The following is a 21,986-nucleotide window of genomic DNA, read 5'->3' on the forward strand; positions in this document are numbered from 1 at the left end:
TCGAAGAGTATCTGAGCTTTCGGCTTTACAATTTGATCTCCTTATCTTATTTTCCATTCGGATAAGGTGGTGTTATGTACTAAACCTGGTTTTCTTCCTAAGGTTGTTTCAAACAAGAATATTAATCAGGAGTTTGTTGTTCCTTCCTTGTGTCCTAATCCTTCTAAGAAGGAGCGTCTGTTAAATAATTTAGATGTAGTGCGTGCTTTGAAGTTCTACTTACAAGCGAGTAAAGATTTTCATCAATTGTCTTCCTTGTTTGTAATTTTTACAGGGAAACGTAGGGGTCAGAAAGTTACGGCTACCTCTCTTTCTTTTTGGCTGAAGAGTATCATCCGTTTTGCATATGAGACTGCTGGACAGCAGCCTCCTGAACGAATTACGGCTCATTCCACTAGGGCTGTGACTTCCTCATGGGCATTCAAAAATGATGCTTCTGTTGAACAGATTTGCAAAGCTGCAACTTGGTCATCTCTTCACACTTTTTCCAAATTTTCCAAATTTGATACCTTTGCCTCGACTGAAGCTGTTTTTGGGAGGAAAGTTCTTCAAGCAGTGGTGCTTTCTGTTTAGGTTCCCTGTCTTGTCCCTCCCTTTTCATCCGTGTACTATTGCTTTGGTATTGTATCCCACAAGTAAGGATGAAATCCGTGGACTCATCGTATCTTTAAAAAGAAAAGAAAAATTTATGCTTACCTGATAAATTTGTTTCTTTTTAGATACGATGAGTACACGGACCGCCCTGTTTTATGAGACAGGTCTTTATTTTTGTTACACTTCAGTCACCTCTGCACCTTGGCTTTTCCTTTCTCTTCCTAACTTCGGTCGAATGACTGGAGTGTGAGGGAAGGGAGGAGCTATATAGACATCTCTGCTGTGGTGCTCTTTGCCTCCTCCTGCTGACCAGGAGGCGATATCCCACAAGTAAGGATGAAATCCGTTGACTAATCGTATCCAAAAAGAAACAAATTTATCAGGTAAGCATAAATTTTCCTTTTTTGTTCCGAATGGAGCTGCAGCTGCAAAGCTCTAGGGAAATGTGGCCATTATTCACATCGACCGGCTCTGCTCCCCTTGTATGCCAGTTTTAATCTTTGCCTTCCAGTAGGTTGCTGAAGAATTGAGGTGCTCCACTTTAAAGTTCGTTTTACCCCTCAGAGAACTGCTATTTAGAGACAGAGCTTAGATTGTAGTATGGGGTTGTGACAAAATTATTCTAGGTGAAAGAGTTAGTCATAAGCCTGCCACAGGTGTTTCAGGTTCAGGTCCCTTGCTTCCTCTTGCTGGGTCATCGATATACTTCTCATTTAATTCCTCTGCTGTAATCTGCTCAGCACTGGATGGGCTATATACTGACAGCAATTTCTTCTGGGGCTGGAAAGCTCAGTGAAGTGGGTGCCTGTCACGTTGTACTGTTCCAACGTTTGCATTCACATAGCCTACGGGTTATTAGCAGGTACATCTGTTATGTAACATCATAGCCAGGGGACATTTACATGTTACAGACATTGCCACTTCATACTAGACTTTAGTAGGTATGCTGTCTAGATTAATTGTATGGAGACTATATGGTGCTATAGGGTCCATTTTGTTAATGAGTATAAAGTCATTTCATTTTTCCTTATATCAAGTAAATTCAAACTATTTTGCCCCTAGTTCTGCATACATTTGAAAAGTTCTTACCTTCCTATTCCTATTTTCATAATACATCTCCAGTTCTTGAGATTTGCTTTCCAGGACAAACATTCTCTTTTTGTTTTTTCTTAGCTTTGCTTCTGCTCCCAGAATATTTTCAATGGTTTGTGGAAACTTTCTTGACTGTATTATGAGCTCAAGGTATTGGAGACTTCATACCTCGACTATTTCTCAGTACAAACTTAATCTTTGTTTTTAGCAGAGTCTCATAACAACAGGTATAACAACGAGGATCTCTGTCATAATAAACTCAATATCTATTATACTTTTTTCATCAGTCCTATGGAAAACTAGGTTACAGATAACATGTGCTACACTCAACAGTCAATTTGTAGCCTTAAATAGTCTCTATCCTGGTAGATAGATTACCATTCCTTTTCTCTGGGGGCATCCTTTGTCCATTTCACTTGGACAATAATCTCAACAGATGCAATTTTCTCAAGCTGCAGTGCAGACTGACTTGAATTCCTTGTTTTACAAGCACTAGCACTTGTTTTGCATTACCACATATTAACATTAAAGGGACATTTTACTTAAAATTGCTTTAAAGTGATGCAGCATAACTGTAAAAAGCTGGCGAGAAAATATCACATGAACATTACTTCAAAATCTCGTTCTCTTTTTACGGTCATCTGCATAGCCAATCGGCTTCATCAGACTTTGCTTTACTGTGATCTCATGGGATTTCACTAAAATCTTGTGATATTTAATAGTAAAATTCCTTAAACTGAGGAGAGAAATAAAGTAACTGTGCTGTGCATACCAGATGTATGCTCCCCTGCTAGTCCTTGGACTAGCATCATGATTGGATGCTTAAAGTCACTTTACAATGAGATATGACTACATATGATTTTTGTAGATAAAATATATCACTTTTTTACATAGAGATGTTCATGCAATATTCTCTAGTCAGCATTTAACAGATGTGCTGCATCACTTTGCATCACTTTCAACATTTGGGTATCATGTTCATTTTACTGCACATTTTGGAAATACTGTGTAGTAGGAGCACACACAGCAAAGGTCTCTTGTGTTTGAGTAGCTTTGCACATAGTAATCTGTTAATGGTTTTCTCTGCTTTCATTGGAAATAACCTGTGGTGTGTGCACTACATAAAACTGAATAAAGTAGAATACACCTTCCATAAACTGTGTTTATTGGTTCAATTGTACAACTATGCTCCAAGGATAGAAATCAACTCCAGATTTCCAAATGTGACAATTCAAGACTTTTCTAAGTGACTTGAAACCAGGCGTTGGGAAACGGATATCATTTAATCAATCCTATCCATCACATTAACACATTTTTGAATAATGAAGTGATCACTAAGGCCACTACTACAAGTGGAGTGCTATTAACCGCTCAGGGTATGTGTCTCTTTTGGGAAGTTTTGAAAATCATCATAAATAAATTGGAGGTGATTTATCTCTTGCTGCGTATAGATGTGTATTTATTTTTACAAATTCTTTCAACAGAATGAAACCCCATAATATAAACAGATTGATTCTGGTCTGGGATGCTGTTTAACATCAAGTGTTTTTTCCTTTGCAGGATGAAAGTGGGCAATTTGCATACAACTCGGACATCCAGATACATTGGGTGTCATTCCTTGATGGGCGTCAGAGGGTTTTGTTGTTCACAGAAGATGTTGCCTTAGTGACAAAAGCACGTCAGGCAGAGGAGTTGGAGCAACCTGACCAAGAACTTAATGTGTCTATCCACAGCCTTGGCTTGTCACTTATCAACAATGATAGCAAGCAAGAAATCTCTTACATAGGAATTACCAGGTAAGCAAAAGCCTTTCTTTACATCCATTAGATCATCTATGTAAGGACAGAACTATGTAGTAAGTAAATCTGGTTCAGCAGGAAATAAACATGTAGTTTTTTTTATAATTCACACAATTTGGCCCATTCTCTCTTATTTTTTTTTTCCTGTCAGTTTCATAGAATCTCCATATCCAGCCGTATTTTGTATATTCTAATTCTCAGGTTGGAGAGGCTCAAAAATTCTCAAGTCTTTTAAGGGGCTCCCTCCTTATATATAGCTTTCTGCTGTCATTATTTCAGTCTGTAGTTAGGTAGCCTGGCTGGTGTGAAGTTTTCCAGTACAGTGTGCTCATATTACCATTTGTTGCCCCCGCACATAGACTCTTCCCACACACACACGTGAGAGATTCCTGTTAAAGGGACAGTCTGCTCCAGAATTTGTATTGTTTAAAAAGATAGATAATCTCTTTTAAACCCATTCCCCAGTTTTGCATAACCAACACAGTTACATTAATATACTTTTTACCTCTGTGATTACCTTGTATCTAAGCCTCTGCAGACTGCCCCCTTATTTCAGTTATTTTGACAGTTGGCAGACATGCATTTTAGTTAATCAGTGCTGTTTCCTAGGTAACTTCATGGGAGTGAGCACAATGCTATCTGTATGAGACATTTATTCTAGCGCTGCTTAGAAATTAGCCTACCTAGGTTTAGCTTTTAACAAAGAATGCCAAGAGAACAAAGCAAATTTAATGATAAAAGTAAGTTGGAAAGTTGTTTAAAACTGCATGCCCTATCTGAATCATCAAAGTTTTTATTTTGACTAGACTGTCACTTTTAAAGCATTTCTAGAGCATCGTCTGAAAAATCCAGGAGACCATGGTTCCTTAAAAACTAACCCTGGCTCCAAGATTTGTGGGCTCTGTTTTGTACTTCCGTACTGCCTGGACTACATTTTAACAGACTTAGCACTATGTAATAACCCGCAAAACAATTTTAATTGTTGGCAGCATAATAAGAACCATAGTTTGAATCATTGCATGGGAAAGTTGAAGTCCCCTGTACTTTTTAACCTGTTAAGTCACAGTTGTGCACTGCAGTGATTTAACCCACTGATTGAGCTTAAAATCACATGTTCTCTCTCTTATCATATTCATATATTTGTTTTTCTCGTTTATTTGACAATCAGAGAAATGTTACTAAACCAAAGGTGCCCCTGGAAGTAACTAGCGAACTTCCTGTTGTTGTTTTGTTTTCTTCTGTTATGTGTGATCAGTCCACGGGTCATCATTACTTCTGGGATATAACTCCTCCCCAACAGGAAATGCAAGAGGATTCACCCAGCAGAGCTGCATATAGCTCCTCCCCTCTACGTCACTCCCAGTCATTCTCTTGCACCCAACGACTAGATAGGATGTGTGAGAGGACTATGGTGATTATACTTAGTTTTTATAACTTCAATCAAAAGTTTGTTATTTTACAATAGCACCGGAGCGTGTTATTGCCTCTCTGGCAGAGTTTGAAGAAGAATCTACCAGAGTTTTTACTATGATTTTAACCGGAGTAGTTAAGATCATATTGCTGTTTCTCGGCCATCTGAGGGAGGTAAAAGCTTCAGATCAGGGGACAGCGGGCAGATGAATCTGCATTGAGGTATGTAGCAGTTTTTATTTTCTGAATGGAATTGATGAGAAAATCCTGCCATACCGTTATAATGACATGTATGTATACTCTACACTTCAGTATTCTGGGGATGGTATTTCACCGGAATTACTCTGTTAAAAGTACACTAAACCTTTTAATAGGTATTTATCATGTTAAACGTTTTTGCTGGAATGTAGAATCGTTTGCATTTTCTGAGGTACTGAGTGAATAAATATTTGGGCATTATTTTTCCACTTGGCAGTTGCTTGTTTTAATTGTGACAGTTTCGTTTCTCTCTCACTGCTGTGTGTGAGGGGGAGGGGCCGTTTTTGGCGCTCTTTGCTACGCATCAAAAATTTCCAGTCAGTTACTCTTGTATTTCCTGCATGATCCGGTTCATCTCTAACAGAACTCAGGGGTCTTCAAACTTCTTTGGAGGGAGGTAGATTCTCTCAGCAGAGCTGTGAGACTTATATATTGACTGTGATTAAAAACGTTGCTCTGTAAATTTTATTTTCAAATTTAATTATTGTTACTTTTCTAATGGGAACAAACCTTTGCTAAAAGTTGTGTTGTTTTTAAGGATTGATGCTATAACTGTCTTTCAGTTCATTATTTCAACTGTCATTTAATCGTTTAGTGCTTCTTTGAGGCACAGTACGTTTTTGTTAAATAAGATTGTAACCAAGTTGCAAGTTTATTGCTAGTGTGTTAAACATGTCTGATTCAGAGGAAGATACCTGTGTCATTTGTTCCAATGCCAAGGTGGAGCCCAATAGAAATTTATGTACTAACTGTATTGATGCTACTTTAAATAAAAGCCAATCTGTACAATTTGAACAAATTTCACCAAACAGCGAGGGGAGAGTTATGCCGACTAACTCGCCTCACGTGTCAGTACCTGCATCTCCCGCCCGGGAGGTGCGTGATATTATGGCGCCTAGTACATCTGGGCGGCCATTACAGATAACATTACAAGATATGGCTACTGTTATGACTGAAGTTTTGGCTAAATTACCAGAACTAAGAGGCAAGCGTGATCACTCTGGGGTGAGAACAGAGTGCGCTGATAATACTAGGGCCATGTCTGATACTGCGTCACAGCTTGCAGAGCATGAGGACGGAGAGCTTCATTCTGTGGGTGACGGTTCTGATCCAAACAGATTGGATTCAGATATTTCAAATTTTAAATTTAAATTGGAAAACCTCCGTGTATTACTAGGGGAGGTTTTAGCGGCTCTTAATGATTGTAACACTGTTGCAATACCAGAGAAATTGTGTAGGTTGGATAAATACTTTGCGGTACCGGCGAGTACTGACGTTTTTCCTATACCTAAGAGACTAACTGAAATTGTTACTAAGGAGTGGGATAGACCCGGTGTGCCGTTCTCACCCCCTCCAATATTTAGAAAGATGTTTCCAATAGACGCCACCACACAGGACTTATGGCAAACGGTCCCTAAGGTGGAGGGAGCAGTTTCTACTTTAGCTAAGCGTACCACTATCCCGGTGGAGGATAGCTGTGCTTTTTCAGATCCAATGGATAAAAAATTAGAGGGTTACCTTAAGAAAATGTTTGTTCAACAAGGTTTTATATTGCAACCCCTTGCATGCATCGCGCCGATTACGGCTGCGGCAGCATTTTGGATTGAGTCTCTGGAAGAGAACCTTAGTTCAACTACGCTGGACGACATTACGGACAGGCTTAGAGTCCTTAAACTAGCTAATTCATTCATTTCGGAGGCCGTAGTACATTTAACCAAACTTACGGCTAAGAACTCAGGATTCGCCATTCAGGCACGTAGGGCGCTGTGGCTAAAATCCTGGTCAGCTGATGTAACTTCTAAGTCCAAATTACTTAATATACCTTTCAAGGGGCAAACTTTATTTGGGCCCGGTTTGAAAGAAATTATCGCTGACATTACAGGAGGTAAGGGCCACGCCCTGCCTCAAGACAAAGCCAAAGCTAAGGCTAGACAGTCTAATTTTCGTCCCTTTCGGAATTTCAAAGCAGGAGCAGCATCAACTTCCACTGCACCAAAACAGGAAGGAGCTGTTGCTCGTTACAGACAAGGCTGGAAACCTAACCAGTCCTGGAACAAGGGCAAGCAGGCCAGGAAACCTGCTGCTGCCCCAAAGACAGCATGAACCGAGGGCCCCCGATCCGGGACCGGATCTAGTGGGGGGCAGACTCTCTCTCTTCGCCCAGGCTTGGGCAAGAGATGTTCAGGATCCCTGGGCGCTAGAGATCATATCTCAGGGATACCTTCTAGACTTCAAATTCTCTCCCCCAAGAGGGAGATTTCATCTGTCAAGGTTGTCAACAAACCAGATAAAGAAAGAAGCGTTTCTACGCTGTGTACAAGATCTGTTATTAATGGGAGTGATCCATCCGGTTCCGCGGTCGGAACAAGGACAAGGGTTTTACTCAAACCTGTTTGTGGTTCCCAAAAAAGAGGGAACTTTCAGGCCAATCTTGGATTTAAAGATCCTAAACAAATTCCTAAGAGTTCCATCGTTCAAAATGGAAACTATTCGGACAATCTTACCCATGATCCAAAAGGGTCAGTACATGACCACAGTGGATTTAAAGGATGCTTACCTTCACATACCGATTCACAAAGATCATTACCGGTATCTAAGGTTTGCCTTCTTAGACAGGCATTACCAGTTTGTAGCTCTTCCATTCGGATTGGCTACGGCTCCAAGAATCTTCACAAAGGTTCTGGGTGCCCTTCTGGCGGTACTAAGACCGCGAGGAATTTCGGTAGCTCCGTACCTAGACGACATTCTGATACAAGCTTCAAGCTTTCAAACTGCCAAGTCTCATACAGAGTTAGTTCTGGCATTTCTAAGGTCGCATGGATGGAAAGTGAACGAAAAGAAGAGTTCTCTTTTTCCTCTCACAAGAGTTCCATTCTTGGGGACTCTTATAGATTCTGTAGAAATGAAGATTTATCTGACAGAAGACAGATTAACAAAGCTTCTAAATGCATGCCGTGTCCTTCATTCCATTCAACTCCCGTCAGTAGCTCAATGCATGGAGGTGATCGGCTTAATGGTAGCAGCAATGGACATAGTTCCCTTTGCACGTCTACATCTCAGACCGCTGCAATTGTGCATGCTGAGTCAGTGGAATGGGGATTACTCAGACTTGTCCCCTACTCTGAATCTGGATCAAGAGACCAGAAACTCTCTTCTATGGTGGCTTTCTCGGCCACATCTGTCCAGGGGGATGCCATTCAGCAGGCCGGACTGGACAATTGTAACAACAGACGCCAGCCTACTAGGTTGGGGCGCTGTCTGGAATTCTCTGAAGGCTCAGGGACAATGGAATCAGGAGGAAAGTCTCCTGCCAATAAACATTCTGGAATTGAGAGCAGTTCTCCATGCCCTTCTGGCTTGGCCCCAGTTAAAAACTCGGGGGTTCATCAGGTTTCAGTCGGACAACATCACGACTGTAGCTTACATCAACCATCAAGGAGGGACAAGAAGCTCCCTAGCAATGATGGAAGTATCAAAGATAATTCGCTGGGCAGAGTCTCACTCTTGCCACCTGTCAGCAATCCACATCCCGGGAGTGGAGAACTGGGAGGCGGATTTCTTGAGTCGCCAGACTTTTCATCCGGGGGAGTGGGAACTTCATCCGGAGGTCTTTGCCCAAATACTTCGACGTTGGGGCAAACCAGAGATAGATCTCATGGCGTCTCGCCAGAACGCCAAACTTCCTCGCTACGGGTCCAGATCCAGGGATCCGGGAGCGGTTCTGATAGATGCTTTGACAGCACCTTGGAACTTCGGGATGGCTTATGTGTTTCCACCCTTCCCGCTGCTTCCTCGATTGATTGCCAAAATCAAACAGGAGAGAGCATCAGTGATTCTAATAGCGCCTGCATGGCCACGCAGGACTTGGTATGCAGATCTAGTGGACATGTCATCCTGTCCGCCTTGGTCTCTACCTCTAAGACAGGACCTTCTGATACAGGGTCCATTCAAACATCAAAATCTAACTTCTCTGAAGCTGACTGCTTGGAAATTGAACGCTTGATTTTATCAAAACGTGGTTTTTCTGAGTCGGTTATTGATACCCTGATACAGGCTAGGAAGCCTGTTACCAGAAGGATTTACCATAAGATATGGCGTAAATACCTATACTGGTGCGAATCCAAAGGTTACTCCTGGAGTAAGGTTAGGATTCCTAGGATATTGTCCTTTCTACAAGAAGGTTTAGAAAAGGGTTTATCGGCTAGCTCATTAAAGGGACAGATCTCAGCTCTGTCCATCTTGTTACACAGGCGTCTGTCAGAAAATCCAGACGTCCAGGCCTTTTGTCAGGCTTTAGCTAGGATCAAGCCTGTGTTTAAAGCTGTTGCTCCGCCATGGAGTTTAAACTTAGTTCTTAACGTTTTACAGGGTGTTCCGTTTGAACCCCTTCATTCCATTGATATAAAATTGTTATCTTGGAAAGTTCTGTTTTTAATGGCTATTTCCTCGGCTCGAAGAGTCTCTGAGTTATCAGCCTTACATTGTGATTCTCCTTATCTGATTTTTCACTCAGACAAGGTAGTTCTGCGTACTAAACCTGGGTTCTTACCTAAGGTAGTCACTAACAGGAATATCAATCAAGAGATTGTTGTTCCATCCTTGTGTCCAAATCCTTCTTCAAAGAAGGAACGTCTTCTACACAATCTGGATGTAGTTTGTGCCCTCAAGTTCTACTTGCAGGCAACTAAGGATTTTCGACAAACGTCTTCCCTGTTTGTCGTGTACTCTGGTCAGAGGAGAGGTCATAAGGCTTCGGCTACCTCTCTCTCCTTCTGGCTTCGTAGCATAATTCGTTTAGCCTATGAGACTGCTGGACAGCAGCCTCCTGAAAGAATTACAGCTCATTCTACTAGAGCTGTGGCTTCCACTTGGGCCTTTAAGAATGAGGCCTCTGTTGAACAGATTTGCAAGGCTGCAACTTGGTCTTCGCTTCATACTTTTTCCAAATTTTACAAATTTGACACTTTTGCTTCTTCGGAGGCTATTTTTGGGAGAAAGGTTCTTCAGGCAGTGGTTCCTTCTGTATAATGAGCCTGCCTATCCCTCCCGTCATCCGTGTACTTTTGCTTTGGTATTGGTATCCCAGAAGTAATGATGACCCGTGGACTGATCACACATAACAGAAGAAAACATAATTTATGCTTACCTGATAAATTCCTTTCTTCTGTTGTGTGATCAGTCCACGGCCCGCCCTGTTTTAAGGCAGGTAAATATCTTTTAAATTATACTCCAGTCACCACTTCACCCTTGGTTTCTCCTTTCTCGTTGATTCTTGGTCGAATGACTGGGAGTGACGTAGAGGGGAGGAGCTATATGCAGCTCTGCTGGGTGAATCCTCTTGCATTTCCTGTTGGGGAGGAGTTATATCCCAGAAGTAATGATGACCCGTGGACTGATCACACAACAGAAGAAAGGAATTTATCAGGTAAGCATAAATTATGTTTTTTAAGCAAGAGAGTTGGGCTTCGCTTAATATGTTTGCTTCATTCTCTTAGTATCCTTTGATGAAGAGTAGGCCTTAAATGCCTTACTGGGATCTAACTGAACACATCTGATGAGCCAATAAGATGAGACATATATAAGCCCAGTAATGGGGGGTGAAGGAACTAAGTTTTGCATCTGCAACTTGTAAGAGTGTTTTACACATTTTTTTAGAAACCGGAAAGAGAAGGTATACCCGTACAGATTCAGACCTATTCAACAAGAGAAGAAGGAATATGGACAGAATAGATTATTAAAAAGAGAACCATGCAACATCAGGAAAAAAAAGTATTAATGCAAAGGGTAACAGCAATACTGCACAGAAAGGGATTTTTAATTTGTCTAGTGTCGCTTTATCTGAAGCACAAACATCAGTTTTGGAAAGGGGATTGAATTTTGCCCCAAGTTACAGAATCAATAAATTTGATACATACATAGGGATACAGAAATTTATACGCAATTTGTGTATTAAAATTTTTTTTGCAAATAGTCCTATTATCAAAAATAATTCTTTAGAGCCAAACCTGTATAGACATGTAGAATTAAGCCAAAAATTCACATTTAATCCAACGCAATATAAATCGGCCCCTATGGAGACTTTTTTGGAATTGGTACACAGAGATTTAAAAAATCTGAAAATGGATTATAGATCAAATCTGACTAGAGTAGAACAAATTGCATTGGATAAATTGAAAAATGATGATAGAATCACCATCAAGCCCGTGGATAAGGGAGGAGGAACAGTGATAATGGACAAAAATAAATATGATGAAGAATGTCTTAGACAATTAAATAACACTGACCCCTATAAAAAATTAAATTCCAACCCCATTTTTGTTTTTAAAAAAAGACTGGAACTCCATCTTAATAAAGGACTTAAAGATGATATTCTAAACAAAAAAGAGTATGGTTACATTTGTAATCCATTCCCGAAAACACCAACCTTTTATGTACTCCCCAAGATCCATAAGGATTTATGTAATCCCCCAGGGAGACCAATCGTGTCGGGTGTAAATTCCTTAACTAGTAACCTCTCAGCCTATATAGACCAACAGTTACAAAATTATGTGAAAAGTACCAAATCTTATCTAAAAGACACCATAAGTATATTGAACCATCTAGAGGGTATTGAATGGAATAAAGAGTGGTGGCTAGTCATCAGTGACGTTACGTATGACGTTACGTATGACGTTACGTAATAAAGATCTGGGGATTGCATCAGTTAAAAAGATTTTGGAGGAAGACAAAACCTTAAACAGTAAACAACTAGAATTTATTCTGGAAGGTATTAGGATTATTTTGGAAACTAATTATTTTTACTTCAATAAAACATACTACCTTCAAACTAGCGGGACGGCGATGGGCACCAGATTTGCGCCCAGTTATGCCAATCTTTATATGGCTAATTGGGAGAACAATTATATCTACAATTCCCCCTGGGCGCAATATCTGGTGTCCTATCGCCGCTATATAGATGACCTGTTCCTGATATGGTCAGGTAGTGAGGTCCAACTTGTCGAATTTATGGAATATTTGAAGAATAATGAGTTCCAAGTATCCTTAACTTGGAAGTATAGCAAAGAAAAAATAGAATTTCTAGACTTGGAAATATATATTAAGGATAATTCTCTTAAGTCAAGGAATCACTTCAAAAGTATAGATGTAAATAATTACATTAATCTTAATAGCTGTCATCAGCGCCACTGGTTAAAAAATGTCCCCAAAGGACAATTTGTTAGGTTAAGACGTAACTGCAAGGAAATATCTGATTACCAAACCCAATCTCAAGTCTTGAAAAAACGTTTCCTAGAAAAAAATTATTCAGATAGTTTTTTGGAGGAAAAAATAGAGGAAGTCAAAAGTATGGATAGAATTGAATTATTACAATATAAAAATAAAAACACACAAGATTATAAGGATAATTAAGGATTTGGCAAATAGACTAATTTTTCAGCACAGTACACAAAGTTATGAACTAAGAAATATCATTCATAGACATTGGGGCATCCTTACTAGAGATTCAGGATTAACTGAACTCCTTGGGGAAGGTCCAAATATTATGTTTAAAAAGGTTCCAAATTTAAGTTTACAGCTATCACATACAAACAACATGAAGAACAAACAGAATGTATCATCTGCCAAGAATTGGCTGCCTACTTCTCAGATAGGGTTCAGAAAGTGTTCATTTTGTAATGCATGTCAGAGAATGAAAAAAACATCAAAATTATGTAATAAGTTTCATTCAGCGGACTTCAAAAAAGTATATGAGATTAATCAATTTATTACTTGTAACAGCAAGAATGTAATTTATTTATTGCGCTGTTCATGTAATCTTATCTATATAGGTCGCACCTCTAGGCTCCTTAGAACTAGGTTAAATGAACATATCTATAATATTGAGAAGGGATATCAGAATCACACACTGTCAGCACATTTTGACAGGGTACATAAAAGGAAAGTTGGTGATCTAGAATTTCTAGGGATAAGAAAAATTGAACAAGATTGGAGAGGGGGTGATATACAGAACCAGTTAGGACGCCTAGAAATGAAATGGATTCATACTATGGATACGTTTATACCTAATGGTTTAAACAAAGATTTTGAACTGCACCATTTTTTACAGTAGTAATCTTAAATCTAATTATAATGATAATGCTACATTAAATTCAGTATCTGAGTATGCAATAATCTTTGCTATTTTTCGAAAGTTGTATATAGTAGTGTAAAAGGTTTCTGTAACTTGGGGCAAAAATATAGAACCAAATAAAGTGTTACGGGATTAGATTTAGAACAAACATAATGAGTAAGATATATAAATGATGGCAATTAATTTGATCAACATAGCACTGACATAAAGAATAAAGGATATAATCTGTTAAACAGTATGTAAGAAAGGTACATCCTACCTGGTGTATCGTATTTGGGATATATTTTAAGAAGTGGCATAATTTATTAAGATTTGGTTTGCGATCTCCTATTAAATATAGTGTATTTTGATGGCAATATGTTAAGAAAATTAAGAAGTACACACTTGTGTTTTCCTTAAATAACTGTAAATAGAAATAAATCTCATCTGACCATACGGAAGATACCTATGCCCTTTTCCAAAATGGCAACAGAAAAATCCGGATATCCGTTCTAAACACAAGAGACTGGTATATAAGGACTTATGGACATGCGCACTTTATATCCTTGAAAAAGCTGCAAAGCGAAACGATCGTTGGATTTCTCTACTCTCCTGGGCGTCTATACACTTGCGGTCACACTTGTAGGAGGAGCCACTCCCATTTGGGTTTAGGGGGATCAGTGCAGCGGTTACGTTTCTGCTGCCTGAATCCGCTGATATCCTGCAGTAGGAGTTGACTTTTGTGAGCAATATCAAGATATAAGGCTCCATTAACCTCTGTATAAGTTGTTGTGTATTGCATTTGTGACGTTTTTATTACATTTTAAATAAATAATTTTTATACTATATTTATCGTGAGAGTACTGTTTACCCACCAGTATAAAGTGGGTGTGCGCATTCCCCTGAGCTTGGTCGTAAGCTCAAGTACATGTGAGTAGGCATTCGGCCACAAACCTGATACATTGTTGATAACCATCACAGAATTACACTATGTTACTATTTCTTTCTCCCTTCCTTTGAGAAACCTACAAGGACAAAAAAGGCACAAGAGATACAGAAGTCTGCACAAGGAAAAACACATATCCTTATATAAACTTTGGTTTTGGGTTCTTTTTAGAATCATCACATTTATATTCACATTTTCTTTGATTGTGATGTTTGGTATATTTTTTATATTACAGTGTACATGCAATACTACAAGTAGCTTTGACTGTATTAACCAGTGCAGTTTTGTTAAAGGGATTTGAAACCCAAACATTTTCTTTTGTGATTCAGACAGAACATACCATTTTTAAAACGTTTCCAATTTATTTCTATTATCAAATTTTCTTTGTTCTTATGTTATTCTTTGTAGAAGAGATAACTAGGTAGGCATCTGGAGCACTACATGTCAGGAAATAGTGCTGACATCTAGTGGTCTTTCAAATGGATAACATTTTAGCAAAACTGCTGCCATATAGTGCTCTAGACATGTGCACGCTCCTGAGCTTACGTCCCTACATAGTAACATAGTAGATGAGGTTGAAAAAAGACCGAAGTCCATCGAGTTCAACCTATACAAATCTAAAATACTTACAAAAAGCTCCAGTTAAACTTAAATAATCCCACTAAAAGGTGACCCATTTAATACTAGCAATCATATCTATAAATTTTATTTATAGACAGAAATGTATCCAAACAATTTTTAAATGTATCTAGGGTATTGGCATTCACCACCTCCTTTGGTAATGAGTTCCACAATTTTATTGCTCTTACAGGGAAAAAACTTTTCCGTTGCAGGAGATTAAATCTCCTTTCCTCCAACCTTAAATTGTGACCTCTTGTCACAAACAATTTTCTTGGAATAAACAGATCTGCCATCTCTGTATATGGGCCTTGAATATATTTATATAAAGTAATCATGTCACCTCTCAAGCGCCTTTTTTCTAAAGAAAACAGACCCAGTTTGGCTAGCCTCTCCTTATAGCTTAAATTCTCCAATCCTCTTATTAGCTTTGTGGCCCTTCTCTGAACTTTTTCTAGTTCTGCAATATCTTTTTTTGCGATCGGCCCCCAGAACTACACTCCATTCTCAAGGTGAGGTCTTACCAGGGCTTTATATAGTGACAGAATTATGCTTTCCTCCCTTGAATCACTGCCTCTTAATACATGCTAGTATCTTATTCGCCTTTGAAGCCGCTGCCCTGCATTGTGCACCCATCTTTAGCTTGTTATCTATTACTACCCCCAAATCCCTTTCCTTCTGTGTATGGCTAAGTCTTGCCCCATTTAAATAATACGCTGCCTGCTTATTTTTACTTCCAAAATGTAGGACCTTGCATTTTCCCGTATTAAATCTCATTTTCCATTTACCTGCCCATACTTCTAATTTTTGCAGGTCCTTTTGTAACCAAAGTTCATCCTGCTCTGTCCTAATGACCTTACTTAACTTAGTATCATCTGCAAAAATAGAGATGCCGCTATTTAATCCTTGCTCCAATACATTTATAAAAATATTAAAAAGAACAGGACCCAGTACTGATCCCTGGGAGACTCCATTGATTACCTTTGTCCAATCTGAGTATGATCCATTTACTACTACTCGTTTCTCCCTATCTTTTATCCAGTTATTTATCCATGAGCTAACATTTTCAGCTATTCCCAGTCTCTTAAAGGGACACTGTACCCAAAAAATTTCTTTTGTGATTCAGATTGAGCATGAAATTTTAAACAACTTTCTAATTTACTCCTATTATCACATTTTCTTAATTCTCTTGGTATCTTTATTTGAAATGCAAGAATGTAAGTTTAGATGCCAGCCCAATTTTGGTGAACAACCTGGGTTGTCCTTGCTGATTGGTGGATAAATTCACCCACCAATAAAAAAAGTGCTGTTCAGAGTACTGAAACCAAAACAAGCTTAGATGCCTTCTTTTTCAAATAATGATAGCAAGAGAACGAAGAAAAATTTATAATAGGAGTAAATTAGAAAGTTGCTTAAAATTGCATGCTCTTTCTGAATTACAAAAGAAAAAAATTGGGTTCAGTGTCCCTTTAATTTTGTACATTAATCTCTCATGTGGCACTGTATCAAACACCTTTGCAAAATCTAAGTATATCACATCAACTGATTCCCCTTTATCTTTATTTTTACTTACTTCCTCATATAATTAGATTAGTTTGACATGATCTATTTCTCATAAAACCATGCTGATTAGAACTCACAATCTTGTTTACACGAATATGCTCATCAATAATAATCCTTTATAATCCCATCAAATATCTTCCCCACTATTGATGTCAGACTAACTGGTCTATAGCTTCCTGGATCATCCCTACTTCCCTTTTTGAAGAGTGGCACCACATCAGCTTTTAGAGTAGAGGTTTGTCTATAACAGTGCTAAGTTCCCTTAACACCCTTGGGTGTATTCCATCTGGGCCTGGAGTTTTATTTACCTTAATATTATCCAATTTGTTCCTGATATCCTCTATACATAACCCAGTTAATGGTGAGAGCTGGCATGTTCTATTTTGTTCCAAAGTATCAGCCAATTGTTCCTCTCTTGTGTATACTGAAGAAAAAAACTTGTTTAGTACCTCAGCCTTCTCCCTGTCACTGTTAATAATGCTACCCTCCACGTATTTTAATGTACCTATATTGTCTTTCTTTTGCTATTTATGTACTTAAATAATTTTTTAGGGTTAGACAGAATCCTTTGCAATTCATTTTTCATTTTCAATTTTGGCTAATTTGATTGCTTTGTTACATTCCTTATAAATATGGAATGCTGAATCTGTACTATTTTCTTTGAATAATTTAAATGCTCTACGTTTTTTGCTTATTTCTCTTAACACATTTTTATCCAGCCACATTGGCTTGGATTTTTTATTTTTATAACAATATGGTATTTGTTGATATGTATATTTATTTAACAAAGTTTTAAATGTTATCCATTTATCCTCTGTATTTTTATTAGAGGATAATTTGTCCCAATTTATGTTATTTAATGATTTCCTTAAATCGTTGAATTTTGCTTTCTTAAAATTAAAAGTCTTGATTAAACCTTTAAGACACTGCTTATGAAAAGAGATTTCAAATGTGACCATGTTATGATCACTGTTACCCAAATGTTCTTTGACTTCTATGTTTGATGTTATATCTATATTATTTGATAGCACTAAATCCAATATAGCGTTACTCCTAGTTGGCTCCTCTATTAATTGTGACAAGAAGTTATCCCTGAGAACATGTAAAAATCTATCCCCCTTAGCTGAATTACTGGTTTCATTGGCCCAGTTTATATAACAAAAGATACAAAGAGAACGAAGAAAATTTGATAGAAGAAAATTAGAAATTGTTTAAATTTGCTTGCATTAATCTTTATTGTGAAAGAAACAAATGTTGGTTTTCATTGACCCTTTAGAGTTTGCTGTACACAAATAGAGTGTTTATATAATGGTGGATTTTCCGGATATCTGTTCGTTATTGTTACATATAATGTTAAAGGGACACTGTACCCAAAATTTTTCTTTCGTGATTCAGATTGAGCATGAAATTTTAAGCAACTTTCTAATTTACTCCTATTATCAAATTTTCTTCATTCTCTTGGTATCTTTATTTGAAATGCAAGAATGTAAGTTTAGATGCCGGCCCATTTTTGGTGAACAACCTGGGTTGTCCTTGCTGATTGGTGGATAAATTCATCCACCAATAAAAAAGTGCTGTCCAGAGTACTGAAACCAAAAAAAAGCTTAGATGCCTTCTTTTTCAAATAATGATAGCAAGAGAACGAAGAAAAATTGATAATAGGAGTAAATTAGAAAGTTGCTTAACATTGCATGCTCTATCTGAATCACAAAAGAAAAAAATTGGGTACAGTGTCCCTTTAATAACTTACAATGATCAAACTGTTTTTGATAGTAAATTTCCAATAATATATCTGTTCATAAAAAAGTATAAAATTCTACTCCAACACACTTTGCTAAACATTTTAATTATTTTAGTGTTGTGCTTCAGTGTTACTGTGAATTAATTTTAATCATTCCACCCCCATTTTTTTATTTAAATATAAATAAAAGCTATGTTTCTTTCATAAGATGGTGAGAGTCCATGAGTCATCACATGTGGGATTAAAGTCCAGTCCTACAGGAGGAAGCTAAACCACCCCACATAACAGACCTTGAAGTGTTGGTCTACACTTCCATTGTGAAGGGGGTTCTAAAACTGATGTGAAACTTGATATCCCCATTCAGACAACTGGGAATAGGACAGAGAAGTTTAAAGGAGTACATTGGCAGTGACAGTAATTCTCTTGTGCAGGGAATTCACTTTTACCTGACAAAACTGTGCTCTTTTCCCTCACAAACGGTGGCCATCTTTGATGACATACTGTAATTTCTCCTCAGAGTTTTAAAGTGCTAAGCACCCTTAATAACTAAAGTTTTGCATACATTTATAATTATTTAACCCTTTATTGACCCAAACTGTCATTTTTTAAAGTACTTTTTTCCTCTCTTAAAGAGACAGTACCCAATTTTGGGCCAATATATGTGTGTTCCCCTGAGGGTATTAACCCTCTCCGTGCCTGTTATACTGTATTTCTGTGCTGCTATTTAATTTTACCTACTTGCCTGTCCTGTGCAGTGTCTTAGGACATGACACTGATCCCTTAGAATTGAACCCATTCTCATATGCGTTTGCTATGTAAGAAAGTGTTGTTCTTCCCCCCTTTCAGCTTTGTAACCTATGTGCTGAGCCTGTGTCTATTGCTAGACAGGGTCATGCAGTGTTGCATTTGCAGCAGAGTACTCAGGGTTTTGTTACCCAGCAGGGATATATCACCTATCATTGAAGTTCAATCCTATTGGCTGATCCAATCAGCCAATAGAATGCGAGCTCAATCCTATTGGCTGATTGGATCAGCCAATAGGATTGAACTTCAATCCTATTGGCTGATTGCATCAGCCAATAGGATTTTTTCTACCTTAATTCCGATTGGCTGATAGAATTCTATCAGCCAATCGGAATCTAAGGGACGCCATCTTGGATGACGTCACTTAAAGGTACCTTCATTCTGTGTTAGTCGTCGGATGAAGAGGATGCTCCGTGTCGGATGTCTTGAATATGGACCCGCTCCGCGCCGGATGGATGAAGATAGAAGATGCCGTCTGGATGAAGACTTCTGCCCGTCTGGAGGACCACTTCTGCCCGGCTTGGATGAAAACTTCTGCCCATCTGGAGGACCACTTCTGCCCGGCTTGGATGAAGACTTCTGCCCGTCTGGAGGACCACTTCGCCCAGCTTGGATGAAGACGTCTCCCGGTAAGTCGATCTTCAGGGGGTTAGTGTTAGGTTTTTTTAAGAGTGTATTGGGTGGGTTTTATTTTTTAGATTAGGGTTTGGGCGGCAAAAGAGCTAACTGCCCTTTTAAGGGCAATGCCTATCCAAATGCCATTTTCAAGGCAATGGGGAGCTTAGGTTTTTTTAGTTAGTATTTTATTTGGGGGTTTGTTGTGTGGGTGGTGGGTTTTACTGTTGGGGGGGTTGTTTGTATTTTTTTTTACAGGTAAAAAAGCTGATTACTTTGGGGCAATGCCCCGCAAAAGGCCCTTTTAAGGGCTATTGGTAGTTTAGTTTAGGGGTTTTTTTTATTTTGGGGGGGGGGGGGGGGTTATTTTAATAGGGCTATTAGATTAGGTGTAATTAGTTTAAATTTCTGTAATTTGTTTATTATTTTCTGTAATTTAGTGTTTGTTTGTTTTTTGTACTTTAGCTAATTTAATTTAATTTAATTTAGGTAATTGTATTTAATTTAGTTAATTTATTTAATTATAGTGTAGTGTTAGGTGTAACTTAGGTTAGGTTTTATTTTAAAGGTCAATTTGTATTTATTTTAGCTAGGTAGTTATTAAATAGTTAATAACTATTTAATAACTATTCTACCTAGTTAAAATAAATACAAACTTGCCTGTAAATTAAAATAAACCCTAAGCTAGCTACAATGTAACTATAAGTTATATTGTAGCTAGCTTAGAGTTTATTTTATAGGTAAGTATTTAGTTTTAAATAGGAATACTTTATTTAGATTTATTTAAATTATATTTAAGTTAGGGTGTGTTAGGTTTAGGGTTAGACTTAGGTTTAGGGGTTAATAACTTTAATATAGTGGCGGCGACGTTGTGGCGGCAGATTAGGGGTTAATAAGTGTAGGTAGGTGGCGGCGACGACATTGGGGCGGCAGATTAGGGGTTAATAAATATAATGTAGGTGGCGGCGATGTTGGGGGCAGCAGATTAGGGGTTAATAATATAATGTAGGTGTCGGCAATGTTGCTGGCGGCAGATTAGGGGTTAATAAGTGTAAGATTAGGGGTGTTTAGACTCAGGGTTCATGTTCGGGTGTTAGGTGTAGACATAAATTTTATTTCCCCATAGGAATCAATGGGGCTGCGTTACTGAGTTTTACGCTGCTTTTTTGCAGGTGTTAGACTTTTTTTCAGCCGGCTCTCCCCGTTGATTCCTATGGGGAAATCGTGCACGAGCACCTTATACCAGCTCACCGCTGACTTAAGCAGCGCTGGTATTGGAGTGAGATTTGGAGCAAAATTTTGCTCAACGCTCACTTCTTGTCTTGTAACGACAGGTTTCTGAAAACTCGTAATACCAGCGCTGCAGGTAAGTGAGCGGTGAGGGAAAACTGCTTGTTAGCACCGCATAGCCTCTCACGCAAAACTCGTAATCTAGCCGAATGTTTCTACATGTACAATAACATTTACTGGTTTTTTTACATATTCAGTTCATGTACTTGATTTCATCTCCAAACATCACATGTTGTTGCTTATATCATAAAAGGTTATGACTGCTATTATGCCTTTAAGTAAACTTACCAGGTCTTTTCGAAATGGTTAAGTTCTAATTAATTTTGTTCTGACCGACAGCATACTTAAGTTTATTCTACTGATGAAGGTTTCTTTGGCTTAAAGGATCCTGTATCAGACAGTTTAAAAATTCTCCTTATTTTTCATTTGAACATTTTTTGTTCTTTGTTACGGAAATGTTTCTGTTTATAGCTTTTAGGAGTCTAGTCCTCCTATTAACTATGTTAATAATCCTTTTTCACATCTGGATTTTAACATTTTTGCTTTGAGGTTTTTTCCTATTCAATATACTATCTGTATTATATTCTAGAGAATGGTTATTCTGATTCCCTCTTGGGACTGTACTACTATTTCTATGGAAATTGGTACTTGTTTTCAGGATTCTTTAGAAATTGAATATAACCTTAGTAGAGCACGTATTCACGTACTGTTTATATTTTTAGCTCAGCTTTATCTGTGGCTGACATTACTGTTCTCTCAACCTTTGTTGAACAGTTAGCATAAGCAGTTTCAGATTCTCAAGTATATAACTCTATTTACTTTAGATGTATTCATTTAATTATATTTACTATATTTATTATTATGATTTCAAATATATTTTATTATCTCTCTCCTGTTAGGATAATAATTTATTTGTTTTCTATTATCTCCACTATTTCTGGAGGTTTAGAGTTTTTTTCTGCCCCACTTTAAGCCGGTGATGTAGATCAGTTGGTGAATATCCTGACTATAAACGCATGTTCTAGATCCAAGGGTCATAGATTCATTTCCCGACAGGGTTAATACAGCTCTTTGGCCTTTGAGGTCAATTTATTGTGTACCATTTATTTGGGTAATAATAACTGTTTTTATCAGCTGCTAATTTGGTTA

General features: G+C 38.1%; 1 protein-coding gene across 1 annotated transcript in view; it reads left to right on the top strand.

The window, feature by feature from the left end:
* Window positions 1–21,986, top strand: part of VPS13C (vacuolar protein sorting 13 homolog C) — a 1,402,311-nt gene that overhangs the window by 1,221,330 nt on the left and 158,995 nt on the right. The window contains 1 exon segment of the mRNA XM_053719302.1: window positions 3,247–3,482. Within this exon segment, the coding sequence (XP_053575277.1) occupies window positions 3,247–3,482 (236 nt within the window).

The sequence above is a fragment of the Bombina bombina genome, chromosome 6 (assembly GCF_027579735.1).
Source record: "Bombina bombina isolate aBomBom1 chromosome 6, aBomBom1.pri, whole genome shotgun sequence".
NCBI lineage: Eukaryota > Metazoa > Chordata > Amphibia > Anura > Bombinatoridae > Bombina > Bombina bombina.